This window comes from Andrographis paniculata, unplaced genomic scaffold (assembly GCF_009805555.1).
Source record: "Andrographis paniculata isolate CXL003 unplaced genomic scaffold, ASM980555v1 Contig80END, whole genome shotgun sequence".
NCBI classification, from domain to species: Eukaryota; Viridiplantae; Streptophyta; class Magnoliopsida; order Lamiales; family Acanthaceae; genus Andrographis; species Andrographis paniculata.
Genome location: NW_026137618.1, coordinates 2,930,265 through 2,955,688, shown reverse-complemented (window position 1 = coordinate 2,955,688; position 25,424 = coordinate 2,930,265). Strand labels below are relative to the sequence as shown.

Genomic DNA, 25,424 nt, shown 5'->3' with positions numbered 1-25,424 from the left:
TCAATTGTGTTTCTCTTCATTTCTTGTTGAGTTTGTGGAGTTCCCTCCCGTGCAGGTCAAAAATTCTAGACTGAAAATGTCCACTGTCTAAAGTGAGCTAGGCTTTCCTTCCATAAAACACTACAATAGTGTTATTTTTCCTGAGGCTTACGAACGACTTATTCTTGACACGTACATCTGCTATTTATCTTTATCTTTGTGTTATGTGGTTTTGTTTATATCTTTTTGTTTTTTTTTGGTTTCCTGATTCTTTCGAAGATATAAAATTTGGATTATTCTTTTAGTTATTTTTGTAGTTTTAATTAGTAATTCTATTTTTGTTGTTTACGTTCTAATACAATAATCCTAACTAATATTATTTTGCTACAAAATCATTTTTTTTGTACCTAACACCTTTTGCTATGAAAGTAAAATTTTTGTAGCTAAAATATTTTTGTTATGAAATTTTTTTGTTGTAGCTAAAATCATTTTGGTATGAAAATTATATTTTTTTGGTTATAAGCTTTTTGCTATCAAATTCAGTTTCGTAGTTAATACTTTTTTGCTACAAAATCCTATTTTTATAGCTAAAAGGCTTTCTTTAGCTATGAAATTTTATTTTTGTAGATAAATCTCATTTGCATATTTTCATCACAAAAAGCATACCTTCCTTTATGGAAGTGAAATTCGTCTCCAAAAACCTTTAGCTATACGGTATAGGCGACGAAGGTCATTTCGTCGCGAAAGCATTTCTGCTACAAAAATATACATTTTGCTACATTTTTTTTTTGTAGCTAATTCTAAAACTCTTGTAGTGAGGGTTGCTCTGCACTTCAGTCCATCACTTTCAAACCCCTATCGTCCGAAATTAGTACGTACGGCTGAAGGGCCCTCTGAATTTCAGCATCCCAAGAAGGAGAATGAGTGGTTTAGGCATAATGCAAAATTCACTCAAAGATAGAATTCTCGGACTTCATAGTACGATCATTACCATGTACTAAACATACACTAATTCCTTGAATAGGTCAATTTCTTCATCTTTTTCTTTCTTTGAATCGTACGAATAGATTCATAATTATCATTGACAAAATTGTCACCCACACCGTTCCTTTGCTCCGGTTCTAAATGAAGAGGATAATAGTGTCCGCCTTGTATTTCTATCATAGTGGAGAAATTGTGTATCAGCCGTTCAATCATCAGATTCTTGTCATCCTGAAGTAGATAGAGTACCCAACGGGGTAACTTGGTGTATTAGGGTTCTTAGAGGTTACTATATGAACTTCATTTTACCTTTCTGAATTTGTGGTTGGCATACTTTCTTTACTTAATTCCCTTGGCCATTGCGGATGTCAATTAAGCATTATTTTAAAGTTTGAGTAATTTCGCTCAACTCAAAAGCATTCAAACTCACCTTCTGCACCTTCATTTCCATCAAAATCATTATTTTTTTAACATGGTTTAAAATTGGCCTTTCATTTTAAGCACCCAAAGTATGCTACATCAGTGTTCAGGCGCACCAACTACCCCAATTTTTATCTCTATAACACCATGATCCGCGGTTCAAACCAATGATCCTTTTTTTAGGACATAGTCAACTCAACAGTAGTATGATATTGTTCACTTTAAGCTAAATCCATAAAAATCTATTATTGGATTTCTTCCAAAATGCCTCATACTAATGGAGTTCATATAGACGTATAAAGTGTAAATTTCCTTCAAATCTTCTAATGTGAGACTTGAGTTTGCACCCCAACAATTCTCTCTAACCAAGGACCATATAACTCATAGGCATTTCTTCCATTGATATTCCATTGATCTTCCATTGATCTGTATGTCATGCACCACATTTGACAAATGGCTTCGTTGCCTGACTACACCTTTCGGGATGCCAACTGACCATCATAACTCCAGAAAGACTTTTGACACAAGACACCACCACATATTCCAATCAGAAGGTCAACAAGGGTTTCCCACAACTACATCCAATGCCCAATGCAACTATTCAGTCCACTCCAAAAAAAAAACTTCGTTGAACCAAACTCTGCTATCAGTTGTTGTGGAAATCGGAAAATAAAAAAAAAAGTATAGATGAATATAAGACTTTGGTGACTTAATTCGATCAGAATGATCTACGTCTGGAGACGGCCAAGCTAAGTACTTGCACTAGTAATTTCAAGGTGCAAGTTACAAAGAGAATGAATCAAGTATATATAAGAATTGTAGGCCAAATCATAGCATCCGGCACAAAATAATCCCAACAATAGAACTTGAGCTTCACAACAAATCAATCTCCCACTTGAAGTTCAAGTATTCTCTGTTTTGTACTCCAACTTCAACTAATCACTGAAAAGCCGCCAAGCCTTCTTTGTCATTCATCGAGGCCAATTGAGGTTGTGTTATCTCTCACTTGAAGCCCAAGTAATCTCTGTTTTGTATTCCAACTTCCACTAGTCACTACAAGGTCACCAAGCCTCTTTTTTCATTCATCAAGGCCAATTGAGGTTGAACACAACCTCAATTTATCTAAAGGTCACTACCTTAGTCAACACTGTTGTTGAATTTTTAGATTCCTGAATCTTCTCAAATTTTATAATTCCCTCTTCAATAGCTCACAAATGTAGTGAAACCTTAACTCAATATGTTTCATTCTTGCATAGAATGCATGGTTTTTTGCCAAGTGGATTGCGCTCTGACTATCGGTAAAAAACTACTATTTTTTGGATTTTTTCCTAACTTAAGGATGAACTTTTGTAGTCAAACCATCTCCTTGTTAGCCTCCGTTACTAAAAAATGTACTCACCTTCTTTCGTCGACATTGCAAGTACCTTTCGCAACTTCGAAGTCCATGATAAGTGAACACATATCCAAATGTGCTCATCCTCTTATCCTAGTCATTTCCTTCCAAGTACACATCAAGAAATCCAACAAGCGAGGCTCCCTGCTCGTGAAGATTAATGTCTTATCTGTAGTGCCTTATAAATACATCAATATCTACTCAACTCTTTCCTAGCATTGCCTTATAGGATTGCTCATAAATTTGCTCATTACTCCAACTGTATGTGCTATATATCCAGTCGTGTGCCAATTGTTGCGTACGTCAAACTTCATATGGAAGATGCATACGAAAGACTTCTCATATCAGCATGTTCCAACTTATATTTTTCCGAGCCTTTGTTAGACAATTTGAAGTGACTCCCCAAAAGTGTGCTAACGGGCTTTGCATCCTACATATTGAACCTCCTAAAGACTTTCTTCACATATTTTCCCTGTGAGAGACTTAACCTTCCTCTATCTCGGTCTCGAGTTATTCACATACCCAAAATATGTTTCGTATCTCCAAGATTCTTCATCGAGAATCTTTCCGCCAATTGCTGCTTCAACTTTGCAATCTCTCAAGCACAAGGTACTGCCAATAACATATCATCCACATACAATAAAATTATTATATATGAACCCTCAAATCTCTTAAAGTAGAAGTAGTGGTCGGCATTGCATTTTCTGAAGTCAATCTTATGTATGAAATTGTTAAACTTTTGATACCATTATTTTGGTGCTTGCTTAAGGCCATATAAGTTCTTTCTCAACTTGCATACCAGACTCCCTTGTCCTTCGATTGCATATCCTTTTGGTTGCATCATGTAGATTTTCTCATCTAATTCTTAATGAAGGAAAATTGTCTTAACATTAAACTATTTCAACACCAAGTTTTTGGATGCTACCATGCCCAAGAACAATCAAATTGTTGTCATATTCACAATAGGAGTGAACATATCCGTGTAGTTAATGTCATATTTATGTTCATGTCCTATCACTGTCAATATTGCTTTGTATTGCTTACTCCTATCTATATTTTCTTTAAATCTATAGACTCATTTGTTATGTAGTGCTTACTTTCCCTTCGGAAGTTCACTTAAATCCTATGTTTGGTTGGTCATGAGAGATTTTATCTCATCATCCATAACAAGTTTCCATTTCTTAACTTTATGACTAACTTTGGCCTCTGTATAACATTAGGATACGCCACTGTCAATCAAAAGTAAATAATAAAGGATAGGGGAGTACCTTTCTGGCACATGATGTTATCTCATGGGTCTCCTTAATGCTATTGATGTGTTCAGCTCAACTTTTATCGGGATGTCATCATTCTTAGTAATGGGGGTAGGCAGCTCTACCTCAACATCAGCCGCACTCCAATCATCTTGTGATGACATGATGAATGTTTTATTGATGAGTTCTGAGTTATCTAAAAACATGTGAGGAAAAGCCTTATCGACAACAACTCATTCCCATAAAAATAAGAAAACTACTTTTTTTTTTTTTAATTTATTCTAGAATGGCCATGAGCTTTTTACCAAATGTCTCAAGACATGTGGGGGAAGCTATGTTGATGACAAATTATGATTTCTCCAAACTTTAAGGAAAATATTTTTTACGAGTCATGGAAAGGCCATGAGCCTTCCAACAAGTGCCTCAAAGCACCCGATTGGAAGCCACATCGATGGAGAGATAAATTGTTAATAAAATTCTCCTAGAATGTAAGGATTTGGAACCTTTCAAGTTCTAGAATGGCTATGAGCTTTCTTACAAATGTTCCAAAGTGTCGAGGTATTTGGCAAAGGTCATGATTCTTTGCTATCGGCCTAAAATTAGGCGATTGCATATCTATGAGACAAACACTTGACAATACCCCATGTTGTTTCCTCATTCAAAATTTAGAAATAGATATGAGTGAAGTGATGACGATGAAGTTGAGAAATATTTCTTCAAAAAAATATATATTCCTTTATAATAATAAGGTTGATACTCTTGAATGCTCTAAAAAAAAATACAAGAAATGACTATCGGATCTCATCCTTCGGAAGAAGAACTGAGACATAGTCAAATGATTAAAATATCAAAGAGATTTTTATAATGATTTGTCGTCTAATGAGAGGAAGATAATGAAAGAAACATTGTCAAGACTATATGCTAAATTCTTGTAAGAAATGATAAAATAAATGTTGAGATATTATAGATATTTAGTTTTAGATTTAGTAGATTTATATCTAGATTTGATCTTATTCATATAGATTACTTATATTTGAGTCTATCGAGTCTATTTTTTATTGCCTATATATAGGCTCCTTATTTTGATGATCAATAAGACAATCTCATTATTTTCCCCCAAAATTTCTAACATGATATCAGAGCCTGTCTGCAATCTGCTATATGTTTGTTGTTTGCGTGCGATCTGAAACCTGTCTGCGATCTTCTTTCTGTCTGTGCTTGTCTATTGCCTGCGTGCGATCTGTTTGGTGTTTCCGATCTATGTCGTTTTTGGCTCCGGTGGAGTTATCTTGTTTTCGGCTCCGGTGGAGTCGTGTGGTTTTTTGCTCCGGTGGAATCATGTGGTTTTCAGCTTCAGTAGAGTCATGTTGTTTTCCGCTCCGGTGAAATCATGTGGTTTTCGCTCCGGTGGAATCATATCGTTTTCGGCTCAAGTGGAGTCGTGTTGTTTTCGGCTCCAGTTGAGTCATATCGTTTTCGGCTCCGGTGGAGTCATGTCGTCTTTTGCTCCGATGGAGTCATGTGGTTGTTGGCTCCGGTGAAGTTATCTCCTTTCGGCTCCGGTGGAGTCATGTCGTTTTCAGCTCCGGTGGAGTCATCTCGTGTTCGGCTTCGGTGGAGTCATGTTGTTTTCGGCTCCGGTGGAGTCATATTGTTTTTGACTCCGGTGGAGTCATCTCATTTTTTGCTCTGGTGGAGAGTCATCTCGTTTTCGACTCCGGTAGAGAGTTATCTCGTTTTTTGCTCCGATTGGTGGAGAGTCAACTGGTAATTTTATTTATATTTTCTTTTTGCGTTTATATTCAGATTTCTCGTCAAACTCAAGTTGGTTTCTGTTATACCACTTGAGTTTGAGGGGGAATGTTGAGATATTGTAGATATTTAGTTTTAGATTTAGTAGATTTATATCTAGATTTGATCTTATTCATATAAATTACTTATATTTGAGTCTATCGAGTCTATTTTTTATTGTCTATATATAGGCTCCTTATTTTGATGATCAATAAGACAATCTCATTATTTTCCCCCAAAATTTCTAACAATAAAAAATTGATTCAATCATGAAAAATCACATTTGGATTTTGACAAATATAAGGGTTGCAAGCCCCTAGATACAAGTAGGCCCTAAAACGAAAATATAAAGCCAATGGCTCAGTAAGAAAGTTTAAAAATCCTAAATCTGATTATCAAGGGTTTTAAATTTAATGAGAGATATAATAAGTATATCATCCCGTATCTAGGATCACCGCAATTAGAGTCTCACAATTTTATGGGACGAACATAGAAAAAAATAAATATTTTATGTGAGACGAAGGAAGTATAAAATATCACAATTTGTTTGTATATGTGCTTGCGTAATGATTCAATATGCTATTTTGAGAAAAGAATATACTTCCCTCCGTCCGTTTTGCATCATTTGGGGTTTTGTAGTAAATTACAGTTTAATAATATTTTATTAGTGAATATAAGTGTGTAAGATGTTTGACATTTTTGTCTTTTAACTTAATGTATAAAGTAATTGTATATATAACGATATATTTGTAATTTGAGTAAACGTTAAGGATATTTTTGTATTATTATATTATTATTTTTACTAAAATAGAAAAAAATACTTTTAAGTGAGAATTACAACAATTATAAAAATAGTACTTTGAATTGGGACGAAATAAATAATTTCTTAAGAATGCATGTAAGAGTGTGTTCACCTAATAAAAGAATTCGGATAAATTAATATTATAAAATATACAATACATACTTAGCTTATACAATATATATACTTTATAAATTCACAAAAAATTAACAATTAAATAAAAAAATATTATTTTCTTCGTCTCTAAAAAATAATTCACAAAAAAGTCAACAATTAAATAAAAAAATTTTATTTTTCTCCGTCTCTAAAAAATAATTCACAAAAAAGTCAACAATTAAATAAAAAAAAATTATTTTCTTCGTCTCTAAAAAATGCGTTGATGATTTTGGATATGAATTTTAATATGGTGTGTAATTTTTTTAGTTTTTGCTTTTTATAGTTAAAAGTTTTAAAAGATAAGTATTATTAAATTAAAAAAAAAGAATATTTTAAAAAAACTATAAAAAAAGTTTTTTAACGAAACAAAATTTATTTTTTATATTAACCATAACTTTTTTCATATTTAATATAAAAAATAATTTTAAATTAAAAATACAAAATCAATACACTTTGCTATATAATAATACAAAAAATTGTTATAAGAACACATTGTCACTAAGTTCAGAATAGCTGTTTCTATATAAAATAATGTTATATTTCATCTGTCCCATTTGAATTGATATATTGTTTAACTGAGATAAGATATTTAAGATAATGATGTTTAATTATTTAATAATAATAAATTATAATATTATTTTATAATTATTTATGTATTTATTAATATTAATTGTTTTAAAATAAATTTAATATATTAAAAAAAATTAGAATATGTATTTGAATATTTTAAAAATTATATCGCAACAGAAAATATATGTAATATAAATATCATTTTGTAAAGAATAAATTTTTCAATTAATACAAGTAAACAAAAAAATATGTTTATATATTTATAATTAGCATGAATTAATTTTATAAAAGATTTGAAATTTTAAATTTACATAAAAATATTTATTTTTTTAGAAGATAGATGAAAATAAAAGCTGTTTGGAGAGTGAGTCTACATGATTTATGATGATATATGTTAGATAGATAATTAAATTTATTTATATTTGTTAATTATATTTCAATGTTGATTATTATGAGACATAAAAATGAAAATGGTGCCAATTAAAATAGGATTGAAGTTGGCATGACTTGTTATACGGTATCAATTAATTAATGGTCAAAAAAAAATTATTTTCATCAAACTCCCGTGTTTAGAGACTTCACCCAACTAGAGTTGTTAACAAGCCGAGTCGAATCAAATTTTAAGTGTTCGTTAACGTTCGCGAATAAGACTCGTGTTCGTTCGTTAAGCTTTCGAACTCGTTCGTAGTGTTTGAGCTCGGCTCGTTAAGAATTTTTGTTGTTTGAGTTTGTGTTCGTGTTTGGCTCGATTAAGTTCGTTCGAGCTCGCTTGTCTTATTTTTTTAAATTTATATATAAATTATAAAGAAAATTTAAATTATTTTATTTATATATTTTAAATTAATATTTTATTTATTTATAAATTATAATTTTATATGTATATATAATATTTATAATAAATATATTATTTAAACGACAGTTCGCGAACATTCGCGGACAATGCTCGGACTCGTTCGTTAATCAAACGAGTTTGTTTATATTGTTCGGCTCGCTCGTTAACATTCTAGAACAAGCTTTAACCGAGTCGAATCAAACCGAACCGAGCCGAATTCACGAACCGCTCGATTTGTTTAACAGCTCTACACCCAACCATATTGAAGTAGTTTCCCAATTAATTTAGAACATATTTTTACTTTTCTTACCATCCACCATTTAAAAAATAAATAAATAAATAAAAGAGAGAATGGGGTGGGGTTTGTTTTGTCGGTCTTTTACCTAAAGCAACCGATTGATTATTATATTCTTGCTTTTTCATGCATGCTTCCACTCTGTAACAGTCGATTGTCCCAAAGATGTAAAATTAATTAAATCGGAACCGTTAATCTCACACCATCAATGGTGTGGATGCATCTGGAGTTGGGGTCCTGGTATCTTCTAAGAATTATCCAAAATTAGGGCTCACTTTTAGTTGCTATAGCCTATATGCGTGTCTGGTTTTGGACCAAAATTTTAAGATTCCTGACTCCATTCACAGTGCTACTCATCCATATGCATATGCAAACGCACGCAGCACTGAATGCTGTAAAAACAATACAATCATCTCAAAATTTTTAAAGTTACTTTTAATTTACAATATTCAAAATTTAATTCCATGAATACTTTTTTATTTTATTTTATTTTAGGTGACGTTTAGTAAAGAGAATAAAATTGAAGAGAAATAAAAAAAAAAATTAATTCTCTTATTTAGTAAAATGAAGAATTCAATTGAAAAATGCAAAAAAAAAAAAAAAAAAATACAATTATATAAATAGATCAAACAAGAATAAATTATTAACGGAATTAAAAAAAAAGAGTTTTAATTAATGAAAATTCATGAAAAATATTTTTGGTGATATTTTTAAAAAATATTATAAATTATATATGATGTTTTTAATATTATATCTTAGCACAATTTCTTACAAAATCATAAAAATTAAATACTTTAATTAAAGTTAATTTTTGAAAATTAAAATACTATAATTTCTTTTAAAAAAAGTATTAAAATTAAATAGTACAGAAAAAGATAAAAATAAATATACTATAACATCATTTTTTTTTTTCAATTTCTCTGCATGTGGGAGACAAATGAAAATAGACAAATAAAAATAATTTATTTTTTAAATTTTATTTTTCTAACTCAAACAAAGAAGAAAAATGATATTACCCAACACACTCTTGTAATCTTATCCATGAATTTCATTTTTTTATTTTTTTTCTTTTAATTCTATCATTGTAACTATGATTTACTAAATATATTTAAGCAAAAAATAGTAAAAAGTTATAAACATAGTAGGAAAGGCATATAGGTAGTAACATTATTAATTAGTAATAACAATAGCAATTACTCCCTCCATCCTACATAATATGCGTGTATTACTGTAACACGGAAATTTAGGTAAAATATAATTAGTAATTAATTAAGAAATTAATTAGTAAAAATAATTATTATTTAGTAAAAATAATTATAGATTAAAATTAAAATAAGTAAATAATTTAATTAAAATTAAAAAAAATTATAAAATTTAAAATTTAAAATGTGATTAAAATGCATAATTATATTTCCAAAAATAAAAAAGACAAGTTACGTGGGACAAATAAAAATAGAAAATAGGGATAAATTACGTGGAATGGAGGGAATATTATTATTATTGTTTTTATTATTATTATTAATTTATTACGCGAGATTTGAATCTGTCTGACACAGACATCTATCCACCTTAATGCTTCTCTGAATAAGACAGAATGCAATATTAAACAAAGTGAGAATCTTTTACCACTTGCTTCCTTTAACAAGACAATTCGATAAAATTAATTAAAAGAGAGCAAATATAAAGAAAATCACCCTTATTTATTCCCTCTGTTTTTTCAACATCATTTTTAATTACAATTTCCCAAAATAATTATAATAATACTCCGCAGTCACTCAAATCTACGCATACTTTTCTTTTTAATTATCATTAAAAAAATATTTTTATTTTTTTTTAATTATATTTTTTTTATTATAAAAAGAAAAAATAACAATTATTACTCAATTTTATTAAAATTCGTGTCCGATCAAATAAATACACATTTGAATGACGGAAAGAGTACAATATTTTATACAAATGTCAAAACGTCAAGATACTCGTTATAAAAAGTCATTAAAAAAAATTCAAAAAGTCAAATGTTCGACATAAAATAATACTTCTTTCGTCCCGCCACTGATGACACATTTTTTTTATCCTTCTCACAAAAGTTACCTGTTTATATTTTTAGTAAATTTATAAATGTGAAACACACTTATCAAATATAAATTATATTAAATTAAATTTATTACCTCTTAGATCCACTCAAGATTCATCTATTTTTATTTTCCTCCTCCATTAATAAATATTTTTATTTATCTTTAAAACTCTCCATTTTTTTTATAAAACTAATTTATGATAGTAATAAATATATAAATTATTATTTAGTTATTTTAATTATATAAAAATTTTATTTTTTACAAAATAATATATTTATTGTATATATTTTATCGAGATATAATGTTAAAATTATTTAACCATAAATTTTAAATTTATTTTAATCATTAAATAACTAATTATCTCTATATAAATAACTAATCTATATTAACTAAATTTACATGCCAAAAAAAAATAAAATTATCTTTTCCGGAACAGAAGAAATATCTTTTATATTTTTGACACAATTTTACGTACTACCGCACAGAAATCATTTCATTAAAAAAACGTTGCGTGAACGAAACCATTATTATTACTGTGTTTTGGTATAATATACATAAATAAATAATGAATATCATTTATAAAAATTATTATTAAATATAATTTCTTGAATAATAGTTATAAAGCGAATATCAAAAGATAGATTGAGAAATCTTAATATACAATAAGGCTGTTAATTTTATTTTTTTTAATTAACAATTTTTATTTTTGTTTCTGTTGTATTTTGACCTATTTTTTTATAGGTTAGATTTTTTTGCAATGTAAATATTTGGATTGAAAAATAATATATTTACTTACCTTTTATTTATTTTAGTTTTGTATTTAAATTTTTTAAAAAATTAAAAATAATACTCCCTTCGGTCCATTTAAAGAGGTCATTTGGAATTTTGTATTAGTAGTAGATTAAGAAATAATAATATTTTACTTGTAAGTAGAAGTGTGTAAGAGATTTTGAAATTTTGTCATTATGTACAATATAATTTTGTATGTGTAATGATATATTTGTAATTTAAGTAAAAATTAAAAATATTTTAATACTAGGATATGATTATTTTTTCTAAAATATGAATGTGATACATTGAAGTGAGATAAAAAAAAAAAAAAATTAAAATAGGACGGAGTGAGTATTATTTTAAAGTCAGACCTTAAAATAAAAAATAGATGTATTACACGTAATGCCTTTAAAAAAAATCATGGATTGTATATGAGAAACTTGAAACTGAAACATAATTAAACATAAACGTCTTTATGTAATAAAAAAAACAAAGTACGGAAAACAATGAGTTTGTTGATTTGTGCTTTTTAAGTGACACGATGTTCTATATATATTATGAAAAATATTAAAGATATATTAATAAAAAATTAATAATTAAATATAAAATACTTCTTTCGTTATCGTGTGCTTATTTGATCGGATATAAATTTTAATAAAATTGAGTAATAATTGTTGTTTTTTCATTTTATAGTAAAAAACAGGTATAAAAGTGTAATAATTTCTTACTTAAAAATGAAACGAGAATATTTTTTTATGACAACTTAAAAAAAAAAAAAAGTGAGCATAAATTTGAATGATGGAGGAAGTATTATTTTTTGTATTATCAATATAATTTTTTTATATATAAAATTGAAAATAAATTCATCCGAAAATACAAAACGAGGTCAATATTTATAATAAAAATGACTATTAATAGAGCAATGAAATATTTTTTACAAATAAATTCATTTATTGCATAAGTGAAAATAATATACCTTTTTTTTTTCTTTGCTTGGTTTGGATTTTTTTCGTCACTACTTTTTATGATTTCATTGATAAAATATACTATTCCCTCTTTCTTTTCATCATCCGTCCTATTCAAAATACATTTTCTATCATTATCCTTTGTCCCATTTTAATATATATTTTTTTTTATTATAAAAAAATAATTACATATTAATATTAAAATACCATTAACTAATAAAATATTATTTTTTTAATCTATTATAAAATTTTAAAAAACACATTTGATTTGGAAGGGACGAAGGAAGTATTATTTTCATAAAATATTATAATCTCTCCGTCCCAATAGAGTTGTCTTGTTTTTCCATTTTCGTCTTGTTTTCTTATTTAGTAATTGTGGTTTCTACTTTATAACAAAATTATTGTTACTTTTCCAAACTACCCCTAATTATTACTTTAATATACTTTTTAAAATTATTCAAAAAGTTATGGTATTTTAGTCTTTTGCCTTCTACTTTATACCCACTTTTAATTAAACTATTTTGATGTCCACTCTCAATCAGACATTTTTCTGGGACGGAGGGAATATTTAATAACATTTAAATTAAAAATCAAACCGAAAATCCAAAATAAAAAAAATAAAAAATAGGAATGTCTTTCTTATCTATACATACAATTATATATATAGTATCCATTTGTCTTCACCAAAAACACAAACATCTCTCCCTCTAACTACTTTGTCAACTTACTCAAAACAGCTGAAAATGGACAAAACCCTAATCTTATTCTTGTTCTTATCATCACTCTCATGCTCCAAAACTGTAAGTTTATTATCACAACACTCTTTTTTATGGGCTGTTTTTACATTGCTAATCAATATCCTTTTGTCTTATCTTCACTTGTCTCATTTCTCACAGATTCTCACATTGGCTGCTTCCCAAAAACATACAACAAATCCTTTCACATCCAAAGCCTCAGTTCTTAGGTATTGGAAAAACCACATTTCACATAATCTCTCCATATCTCCTTTTTTGATCTCCAAAGCCTCCCCTTTGTCACACACTCAGTCTGCATTCTTCGCCAAACTTATCAACCAAAAATCCCTCGACTCTCATCTATCCGCCTTCTGCTCCGCTGCTCGGCTATTTTGTTTGCTCGATTCGCGACCTGCACCTGAAAGCCACCCCGGCGACTCCAACTTTGCTTTCTACAAAAATAAGCAGTTTTCCAGCTATGGAAGCTCCGGTTTAGGCGGCCTCGATCAGTTCAAGAACTATTCCGATGGAATTAACTTCGCAACCAGTGCCTTTGCACGGTATTGAAATCACTTTTTATCTAAACATTGTAGCATTGTATGTAAATTTAATTCAAATTCCCTCCAAAACATAGATAATAATTCAGTAGATGTAGGGATGTCAAATGGGACGGGTTAGCCCCGACCCGGTTTTAATGGGACGAGTTCGGATCTAAAAAATTTGATTCAGGAAAAATTGTAAATTTTGAGTTTTAGACCCGACTGAATTCAGAGCAGATTATAAGTTTTACCGTAGATGTTTTCTTAAAAATTTAATCAAGATTCCGTTTAAATATATTAAATAGACATTTACTCTCTATCCCAAAAGTTTAAATTATGTTTAATTAAGATTCTATTAATCAAATACTTTTTTCTCCCACGACAATAATATAAAATACTTAATTTTTTAATATTTTAACTAAATTCTTATTCAAATAAAATCTAAAATTTTAGCAGCTGCACTAAATAAAAGGAGTAATAATTAATAGACTATATCATAAAAAAAAATGTTAAATTTTAATACTTTGTAAAAATTTTTTAGCTACATTGTTGTTAATAGTTTAAATGATTATCTTATTTAAAAGTATTAAGTTGTTAGTGATATTTAAAATTATTTTAAATGCTTTCTACAAAAAATTCTATTTCTAACCATATAAAATTTTTAGGTTGTGTTCTTTTTGTTATTTAGGGTGTGTTTGTTGGAACGTTTGAATTTTAAGTTGGGATTTAAATAGTAAAAATTTTGAATTGTAATAGTAGTATAATGTGATATAAATAGGTGTTATGTGATGTTTTGAATAAAAAATTAATCTATAGTATAATATAAAAAATAAAAAAATAGGTGTTTATTTGATGTTTTTTGAGAAAAAAAATTTTAATGAATAGTAAAATTTTGCAAAAATCTTACAAAGGAACACACCCTTAGATTCTTTCTTTCCTTAAAAAAGAGTATATCAAATATATATATTTATTATATTACACTACAAATTTATTTTACATTCAAAATAGCACCTCAACTTTTATTTATATCACATCAAATAACTATTCAAATTCAACTTTTTCCTATTAAAAAATCGAAACCCAAAAACTAAATCCCACCCTTAAATTTTATCAGACATGAGTAGTTCTTTTATGCGTAGATCAGATCATATTTAACCATTTGAGCCATTTTGATAGGTATAGTAAAGGCTCAAATAGCCATCGCGAGGGGTTCGCCGGGTATGCGGACGATGGAAATGTGGCGAGTTCTAACTTCAGTTCATATGGTTCCAGTGCCACCGGAGGCTCCGGTGACTTTAAGAACTACATGCCACGTGTCAACGTCCCGGACCTTCGTTTTGCCTCCTACAACTCTGATAGCAATGGTCATAAGCTATCATTTTCAAGCTACTCCGACGATACCAATTCAGGCAACCAAGCTTTCACCAGCTATGGCAAGAATGCCAATGCCGTGCCACTTGAGTTCACTAGCTATGGCAAGACATCCAATGTTGTAGGATCAACTTTCACAGGTTACACCGAAATGGGAAACTCTGGTAATGACTCTTTCAAGGGCTACACAAGCAATGCCAACAACCCCACCAATAGTTTCAAGAACTACGGGTTTGGGGGAAACGATGGCATCGATAGTTTTAATAGTTATCGCGACTCGGCCAATGCCGGGACCGATATATTTCAATCCTATGGTAAGAAGTCGAATTCAGGAAAGGCTGGTTTTATTAACTATGGGAAGTCCTTCAATGTCGGATTCGATACATTCAAGGAGTACGCAAAAGATGCGACAAATCCAACGATCGATTTCAAGATCTACGGTGCAAACACCACCTTCAAAGACTACGCGAAAAAGGGCGTTACATTTTCTGGTTACACTAACCCCGGCGAGCTCCCAAGGGCCGGTGGTAAAGCAATCCGTCACGGCATTGAAGTTGGAAAATTCTTTAGGGAGAAGATGCTAAAAAATGGGACTATAACAAAAATGCCTAACATCCAAGATTGGATGCCGAAAAGGTCATTCTTGCCGCGGACAATCATCATGAAATTACCATTTTCATCCCGCGACATAAAAGAGATCAAACGAGTGTTCCATGCAACAGATAACTCGACCATGGAGCACGCGATGATGAACACCCTAATCGAATGCGAACGAGCCCCTAGCCCAGGAGAGACCAAACGGTGCATCGCCTCAATAGAGGATATGATCGACTTTGCAACAACGGTTTTGGGTCGAGACATCATCGTTCGGACCACCGAAAGCACAAACGGATCGAGCAGAGAGGTGATGATAGGGAATGTAAGAGGCATGAATGGAGGTAGGGTCACAAAGTCAGTTTCTTGCCATCAAAGTTTGTATCCGTTCTTACTGTACTATTGCCATTCGGTCCCCAAGGTGAGAGTGTACGAAGCCGACATACTCGATGTTCGAGCAAGGGTCCGGATCAATCGTGGTGTCGCCATTTGTCATCTCGACACATCGACGTGGAGCGCGAGCCACAGTGCCTTCAAGGCATTGGGCAACGGCCCGGGACGCATCGAGGTTTGCCATTGGATCTTCGAGAACGACATGACTTGGATCACTAGAGAATGATATATATAGTCACAAGGTTCAATTCATCTTAGGTTGTTGTTTGGGTTGCTCGTTTTAGCATTTTCAGTATATTGATTGAAATTATAAGAGATTTTATCGGAAAATTGAACGACGTGAATTGGAAATTATAATTAATGTTTATCGATTGCTATTACAATGAATTTTTAAAATCATATAATCATCTTTGTATATATTCTCTTTGTGTGTCTAAATCTTACAAAATTAAAGACATTGACAGTGTTAGTATATATTCCCTCCGTCCAGCTACAAAGTATACATGTTTCTATTTTGAGACGTTTAATTAAATATTTCATTAAATACCCCACTTTTTTCCACAAATACCCTTACTTTATATCACATCATTACTTTTATACCAAAAAGCAAGGGCAAAAATATCATTACACTACTTTTACCTACTCACTATAATTAAAATACTATTATTTCTTAAACTCCGCGCCAAAAGTAAATGTATACTTTATCTGTGGACGGAGGGAGTATATAATATTGTATATATATATATATATTTACCAAAATACCTAGTACATATAAAGTAGAGTTTATTGTGTTTATTGTAATATAATTCAAAAATTCAATTTCCCAAAATCCCCAATATGGTATCAGAGGTGCCATTCTCGTCGAGCCCCTCTGCCGCCGTGACACCGCCCGTACCATCGTCGTCGCGCCGCCAAGACCGGCCATTGCTGGAAACCTGAAAGCCGTTGCCAGCGCGTGACACCGCGTGGAGCCAGAAATTGTTTCTACTGCCTGCTGCCGGATCGTACTCCGCCACCGTCTAGACACCGCCGATCATCACCTCCACCACTAACAGCTCCGCCGCATCCAGTTCAGCCTACCCCTGAATCCTGCCGCCATCGCCGGCCCGTCCTGCCACCTGGAGCTAGACCTGCATTCGCCGGTAACTGTTCTATCCGGCGACCTCCGACCGCCATTTTCGGCGTCCGAAATCCTGATTTTATTCCCGACTTCACCCTATGGTAAGATTTGGATTCGGCAATTTTTTCTCTACTGTTTCGGAATTTGATATCTGCTTATTTTTTTCGGAATATTTCGATGGAGCGTATGGAGGTTTCTTTGCCTATTGCTATTGTTTTGACGGGTGACAATTATGATTTTGGGCCGATTCCATGAAGAGTTTTTTGATTGGCAGAAAATTGTGAGAATTATTACGAGAGATTTTAGCGCCTGTCAAACCTGTAGTTACTTCTGATAATCCTCTAACTCAACAGATATTATTACCTACCAGGAGGAGTTAGATGATTGGGACAACAATAATCATCTGATTCTTACCTGGTTTCGGAATACTTTTGGTCAGGCCATTCAGATTCAGCTACGCCGTATTGACACTGCTCAACAAGCATGGAATTATTTGAAGTCACGATTTTAAGCTACCGGTCTTGCCCATTACTATCAGCTCCTCAGCTCATTGAACGAATTGACACATGAACCGGGATAGTCTGTAAATGACTTCTTCTCTACCATTCTACCTCTTTGGGATCGCATTGATCAGGAGGCCGTTGAGTCTGATCACCTTCGGCTCATTCAGCTTCTTATGAAGCTCCGTCCAGAATTTGAACCTGTCTGTGCCTCGTTACTTCATCGTCACCCTCTTCCTTCGTTAGATGCAACTATGAAGGAGATTATGTTTGAGGAGACCTGCCTCAAATTCACTCAGTCATCTATATTGAACTCTGCATCGGCTGTCACATCTCAGTCTTCTGGTCCTACTCATCAGGGTCCCATTTCTCGTCAGACTCAGTCCGATAGATGTCGACGCTGTAAGAATGGAGATAATCCATATACTCAGTGCCCCAGAGTCGAGTGTCACTACTGCCATCTTCGGGGTCATGTCATTCAGAATTGTCCCCACCGTACTTGATCTTCTTCTCAGGTTGGTAGTTCCTCTGCTGTAGCTACTGCTACAAATGTTTCACAGTCCGTTGTGGCCTTGCTTCCCACTCTTCAGGACCTTCACAAGCTTCTTACCAAGGTTCTTTCTGCTAATTTTGATCCTCATACAACCCCAGGTAACACCCGTTGGTATTTTGATTCTGCATGTTGTAATCATATGACGTCTAATACCAAACTTATGTGTTCCTCTGCTCCCACAACGACCTTACCTTCCATACACACCGCTAAGGGCTCACATATGCACATAACTCACACCGCTCATATTTCGTCTCCATCCTTATCCCTTACTGATATTGATTGTATTCCGCAGTTAGCCTTAAACCTTGTTTTTGTTGGTCAATTAGTTGAAGGTCTTACTATTATTTTTTCTCCTTCTGGTGTGCAGGTTCAGGATTCGCAGACAGGTCAGCTTCTTGGGACGGGGCGCAAGACGGGTCGATTATTTGAGCTCAGCCACCTTCGGACCCCCCATTCTTCGTCCTTTTCAACTGCAGTTTCCTCTTCCCATTCCGATTATTAATGGCATCTTCGGTTAGGTCATGCGTCCATAGAAAAGCTACAGTGTCTCGTAAGTAAAGGTGTCTTAGGTCCCATACGTCTCGAGTCTTTTGATTGTATGCACTGTAAGCTTGACAAACAGTTTGCTCTACCTTTTTTTCAAAATCTCTCTATTGTTGATACACCATTTTTTTTTGTTCACTCGGATATTTGGAGTCTTTCACCGGTAGCATATATGAATAGATACAAATATTTTGTGATTTTTGTGGATGATGTTTTTTGTTTTACTTGGATTTACTTTTTGAAACAACGCTCTGAACTTACATTTATTTATATTTCTTTTGCCAAAATGATACATACTCAGTTTTCTCGTACTATCCATACATTACGGACTGATAATGCCCTAGAGTATAATGACTCTGTACTTCTCAGTTTTCTTTCTGCTCAAGGTACTTCCATTCAACGATCTTGTCTATACACATCCCAACAAAATGGCCGTGCAGAGCGCAAACATCGTCACATCCTTGATACAATTCGTGCACTTCTCCTTTATGCCTCATGTCCTGATCGCTTCTGGGCAGAAACCGCTCTTGCTTCTGTCTACACCATAAATACGTTACCTTCTTCTGCTCTTCACGGTGTCACTCCTTTTGACAAGCTCTTCATTCAGTCCCCCGATTACTCTATTCTTCGTCCATTTGGTTGTGTTTGTTTTGTCCTCCTCCCACCTTACGAACGCACTAAGCTTGAACCGCGAGCTCGTTTGTGTTGCTTCTTGGGTTATGGGGTAGAACATAAGGGTTATCGATGTTGAGATCCTATGTCTAAGCGTTTTCGTATCTCCCATCACGTTACATTCTGGGGGTATCAGATGTTCTCATCGGTGTCTAAATTCAATGTCCCATGTCACTCTCCCTCACAGTTTTTCACACATGATCTCTTTATACTTTTTCCTACTCCTACAGGTACTAAGCTCAAGTCTCATGCTCCCAACACAGTCTCGCCGTCCCCGTCTTCTCCAGCGGACATGCCTGTGGTTCCTGAGCCTGTGTCCGAGCCCTTTCCTAATGTCCCTGCTGTCACTCCCCGCCATTCTACTCGTGTAAGTCAGCCTTCCACTTATCTTTTTGACTATCATTGCTACTCTGCCATATTGTCTCATCATGAACCCAGGTCATTTCGGGAGGTGAATACCGATCCTTTGTGGTGGCAAGCTATGTCAGAGGAACTACAGGCACTTGGGACCTTATGCCTCTTCTGACGGGCAACACCCTATTGGGTGCAAATGGGTCTATAAGATTAAAACTCACTCTGACGGTTCGATTGAGCGTTACAAAGCTCGTCTTGTGGCGAAGGGGTATTCTTAGGAGTATGGTATTGACTACGAGGAAACTTTTGCTCCAGTTGCTCGTCTTACCACTATTCGGTGCTTACTTGCGATTGCTGTTGTTCGTCAGTGGTCCCTGCGTCAGTTGGATGTTAAGAATGCCTTCTTGCATGGTGATTTGACCGACGATGTCTACATGACTTTCCCCTCAAGGTATTGAGACATCCGACAAGGTATGGAAATTGTGTCGGGCTCTCTATGGTTTGAAACAGACTCCCCGCGCTTGGTTTTCCAAATTCAGCTCCGTTCTTACTCAATATGGTTTTTCTTCTAGTGCTCATGATTCGGCTCTCTTTATTCGTCGAAGCTCTTCTGGGATTATTATTCTTCTGTTGTATGTTGACGATATGATTATCACTGGGGAAGACATCTCTGGTATTTCTAATTTGCAGACCTACCTTCGTCAGTACTTTGAGATGAAGTGTCTTGGTCATCTTCGCTATTTTTTGGGTCTTGAGATTTCTGACACTTTGGATGGCTTTTTCTTATCTCAGGCCAAGTATGCGTCTGATCTTTTATCTCTCGTACTGGGCTGACTGATCGCAAGATCATCTTCACACCTCTTGAGGCGAACAGTCGCCTCACCCCTCAGGATAGCTCTTTACTTGACGATCCGACTATTTATCGTCAATTTGTTGGTTCCTTGATTTATCTTACTGTTTTTTGTCCTGACATAGCTCATGCCGTTCATATTTTTAGTCAGTTTGTGGCTACTCCGTGGACTACACATTATTCTACCGTACTCCGTATTCTTCACTATGTTAAAGGCACGCTTCTTCATGGTCTCCACTTTTCGGCTCGCTCCTCCTTGATTCTTGCCGGCCACTCTGATGCAGATTGGGCTGGTGATCCCACAGATCGTCGCTCTACTACTGGTTTTTTTTTCTTTCTTGGTGACTCTTTGGTCTCTTGGCGCAGCAAGAAGCAGACAGTTGTCTCTAAGTCTAATGCTGAGTCCGAGTATCGTGCTCTTGCTGATTCTACATCCAAACTTTTATGGCTACGTTGGTTACTGTCTGATCTTGGTGTCCCCTAGTCCTTATCTACTACTCTTCATTGCGACAGTCAGAGTGCCATACAGATTCCTCATAATGATGTCTTTCACGAGCGCACGAAGCACATTGAAATTGGTTGTCATTTTGTACGGCAACACTTGGTTTCCAAGACTATTTTGTTGTGTTCGATCTTCACAGATGATCAACAGGCAGATCTCTTCACCAAATCTCTTCTTCCCGGTCATTTCCATCTTCTTTTATGCAAACTCAAGTTGATGTCTACCCACTTTGAGTTTGATGAGGGATGTTAATATATATATAATATTGTATATATATACGTATTTACCAAAATACCCTTATACATATAAAGTAGAGTTTATTGTGTTTATTGCAATACAATTCAAAATTTCAATTTCCCAAAATTCGCAATAGACAATAAAAATAAAAGACGAAGAAAGGTCACACACAAAATGTAACCAAAATGATTGTTATGTTCTTTTGGATGTGTATCTTGTTTATTATTTTTTACTAGATATTTATAAAAAATTATTTCTTTTTACAAAGTTGTTTGACATTTAGGTTACTAGGTTTAAGTTTTAAATAATAAAAAATTTAATTTAAATAATTATTTGTTACAATATAAATAGATATTTGTAGGTATTAAAAAGTAACTATGGCTAAATTCAATTAAATATTATTAATTTTAGGCAAAATTGCCCATAACTCCCTTGCAGTTTCGAAACTCAGCGTAAATTCCCCCTCTACTTTAAAAATTACGTGACGTCCCCTTATATTTTAAAAAATGTTGCATAAAACCACTTTGTGGTTTCGAAACTCAGTATAAGTCCCCATTTTACTTTAAAAAATTGCATGACGCTCACTTATACTTTAAAAAATATTGCATAAAACCCCCTCTGCCATGCAAAATATATAAGGGGGTACCATGCAATTTTTAAAGTACAGGGAGATTTTACACTGAATTTTGAAACCACAGGGGAGTTATAAGCAATTTTACCTTAATTTTATAAGAAAATAAAATTTAAATAAAATAAATATGTGGGATTTAATTGCATATATATAAATTTTTGTACCATAACTATCAAATATTATTTGTATATATATAGAGTTTTAATATATTTGTCAATAAAATAAATTAATCATAATTTATATCTTTCGAGAAAAAAAAATAATATATGGATCTTGAAGAGAAAGAAAGACCCGTCATCAAATATATGCAAATGGAAATCGGCATCTAATAAAAAAATAAAAGAAAAATTAATTTTGGTCTCAATATAATCAAAGTTAATCATTTTTTGTCCGAATATAAAAAACTCATCAATTTTTGTCTGATTCTAAAAAACTCATCAATTTTAGTTCAAATATAAACCATTTCAATCAATTTTAATCCCATTGTTTAAAAACTAATAGCATATTTCAGGGTCGGATTTTCCTTGAAACGGTAGCACTTGAAATTTGATCAAGTTGATAGCCTCATCTCCATCTCGTTTGTTATGGTTGTTACGATTCCTAGGTCGTTCTCAATTTCTTTCAAACTCCTCATCATCGGGCTCGTCAAAGTTGTGTGGGGATAGGGTCCGGATGTTATGACTTGGCCTAAAAAGCGGTTAAACATCATTTCACCTCTGAGCTTTAGATAACAGTCATATGTTCTCTTATAACTTATGTTGATTCTGTTCCAGTTGATTCATCCTATTATTCATTAATTCTAATCCAGAATGGTGAAGAGTTTTAAACTCATGTAGAATGGTATTGAGAACACTTTATGCATCAACTTGTTGGGAATTGAATTCTTTGCCCCTGCTATTAAAAAGAGAATAAAGAACGAATAACCTCACAAAGACTCTTGTGAATTACTCCACACCTCATGTACCTTTCCGTCTCGCAAAAAGGATTTAATTCAAATCGATGAAATTCTCCCAAAGATGATAGCAAAAAAATTCCAACAGTAGTGAAAACAAAAGAAATATGAATTGAGAATGAAAGTAGAAGACAAATATTCTGAATAGATTTTTTTTTTGTATAAAAGGAAAGACGATTTGAGAATAGAAGTAAATAATAATAATAATTTTTTTTTTGTTTTTTTGAGCTTTTTCTTTTTGCTATTTTTGTGTCGTCTCTTGATTAGCAGAGACTATTATTATTTTTTTTTTGGAAAAAACTTGACTAGGATCAACTCAAATTGATAGAAAACTTGAGCACAAGGCTCTGATACCAGATGACACAGTTTGACCATGTATAATTAAATCCAAAGTATTTTTCTTATCCACAAAGTTCAATAGAACCAATGAATTCAGAATATGAATGAATGAAAAAAAAATGAAGAAGAAATGATAGTGTAGAGAATGTGAATTAATATGGATGATAACCAACAATGCTAATAAGTCTCGAACCTGAAATCAAAATCAAAGACTAAAAGACAAATAATAGGTTAAATCCCACTGCAAGGAACCGATAGAATCACTCCAAAGACCCAATTTGAGACTCTGCGGGGAAATCACTCCGTAAGACTAGAAAATTATAAAAGTAAAATTTGATTCAAGATGTAAAATTGTTTCATTACAATAATAAGCAAGGACTTTATATAGAGGTTTTTGAGAAAAATAAAAGACAACATATAATAAAGAAAACAAACAAAAAGATAACAAATAATAAGGAAAATTCTAGATGTGACGTTATACTATATGAAAACTTGTAATAAAAGGAAATCTATGTTAAGATAACTTCTCGAAGTTTCCATAAGTGATGAGTCTCTTGATGATCTTTCATAATTTGTAATTCTCTTGATAAACTCATGATGGTCACATTATCTAATCCTTCTTCAAAAGGTTGTGCCATAAACCGTTCATCACCTATATAAAAAAAAAAAAGTTGAGTTAGAATCCTCAAAAGTTTCATATATATTGTACTTACCTTGTAAATCCAAGATAGAGGAATAGTAGCTTATGTACTCAATCGATTGAAATTGACCATCTTCTTTTAGGGACAATTTGAACATTCTTTTGGTTCGAGATCTCTCATTCAAAAGGTGCAACCATAATCCATGCCTATGTTGAAAAATCACTATGTTGCAAGATAAGTTAACATGATTTTCGATTTGTGAATATTGCCATTTCAGTTGATGTACTTCTTGGTGAATTTGTTGTGTCTTTGGTGCTTGTTTCTTGAAATCCTTATGAAATTGCTCATTGCTTAGAAATGGCGCCAAATCAAGTAGGGTAAGTGGGTAAAATCCATAGACAATTTCAACATAAGACATACTAGAAGCAACATGTATGATCCAATCAAAAGAAAATTATATGTGTAGCAAACAATTTTTCCAAGTAGATAAATTCTTTTTTAATACTATACCGAAGTAAAGTGCTAGGAATCACGTCAATCTTTTCAACAGTTTGTGTGTGGTATGAGATTAAGAATACCAACTCTCCAAAAATAATTTTCCAAAAACAACTCAAAAGCATTGTGACACAAGTAGAAATAATAGAGATGGACACTCCATGCATACTTACAATTTCTTCGAAAAGTAAGCTAGCAATATGCATGCCAACAATAATTTTGCAACAAGTAACAATCTACTACTACCATCCGTGAAGCCTTATCTCATTTTTTTCGGGACAATCCCAAGAGAAAATCCATGTTAACATCAACTCAAGGCATGTTTGGAACATATTTGACTAAATCACGCATCTTCACCGTGGGTTTGGCTTGCCTCACCATATATTACAAAATATGCTTAACAAATCAGCGTACATTGCAGGCCAATAGAAGTTTTCCTACAACAACTTCTAAGTTTTTGTGACACCGAAGTATCTCGTATGTCCATATTCATGGGTTTTATTAGTAACCACAAGTCTAAACAATCCTTTAGGAATGATACCCATTATGTAAGACTTGTACAAAATTCCATCATGCAAAAAGTTCTCATTAAATCCCAATTTTTGAAATTTTGACAAAGATATAAAATATAAATCATACTCCTGAAAGTCCTTCACAAATATAGATCCTATCAATCGTGATATCAAAGTAGTAAGTAGATACGTAGGCTTAGACAACACATTAACAACTACAATCTTCATCCCTTTCTTATAACAATATAAGGAAATATTCTAATTAATGCAATCCAACGAGCATGCCTCTTGTACAATTTAGATTGACTCTTAATGTACTTAAGGTAGTCGTGATCAATGCATTGTACATCAACTTGTTCAGAATTGGATCCTTTACCTCTCGCCTTTGAGAGAGAAGAAAGGAAAAAAAAAAAAAAACCTCACAAGAACTCTCGTATCTGGATCCTTTACCTCTCGCCATTTGAGAGAGAAGAAAGGAAAAAAAAAAAAAAAACCTCACAAGAACTCTCGTATCACTCCACACTTTATTTACCTCTCCGTTTCGCAAAAAAGACTCAATTCAAATCGATGAAATTTTCCTAAAGACGATAGCAAAAAAAAAAAAAATTCCAA

General features: G+C 32.6%; 1 protein-coding gene across 1 annotated transcript; it reads left to right on the top strand.

The window, feature by feature from the left end:
• The first annotated feature begins 12,971 nt into the window (after positions 1-12,971).
• On the top strand, positions 12,972-16,283 carry LOC127241013 (polygalacturonase 1 beta-like protein 1). The gene is made up of 3 exons (XM_051259888.1): positions 12,972-13,080; positions 13,177-13,574; positions 14,730-16,283. Exons 1-3 carry the CDS (start codon positions 13,024-13,026, stop codon positions 16,135-16,137), a joined length of 1,863 nt encoding a protein of 620 aa, XP_051115845.1. The 5' UTR covers positions 12,972-13,023; the 3' UTR covers positions 16,138-16,283.
• The last annotated feature ends 9,141 nt before the right edge of the window (positions 16,284-25,424 follow it).

Coding starts and splice junctions, on each gene's coding strand:
- LOC127241013 (XM_051259888.1), top strand. CDS start 13,024: ATGGACAAAACCCTAATCTTATTCTTGTTCTTATCATCACTCTCATGC. Junction 13,081..13,176: donor CACTCTCATGCTCCAAAACT/GTAAGTTTATTA, acceptor CATTTCTCACAG/ATTCTCACATTGGCTGCTTC. Junction 13,575..14,729: donor GCAACCAGTGCCTTTGCACG/GTATTGAAATCA, acceptor CCATTTTGATAG/GTATAGTAAAGGCTCAAATA.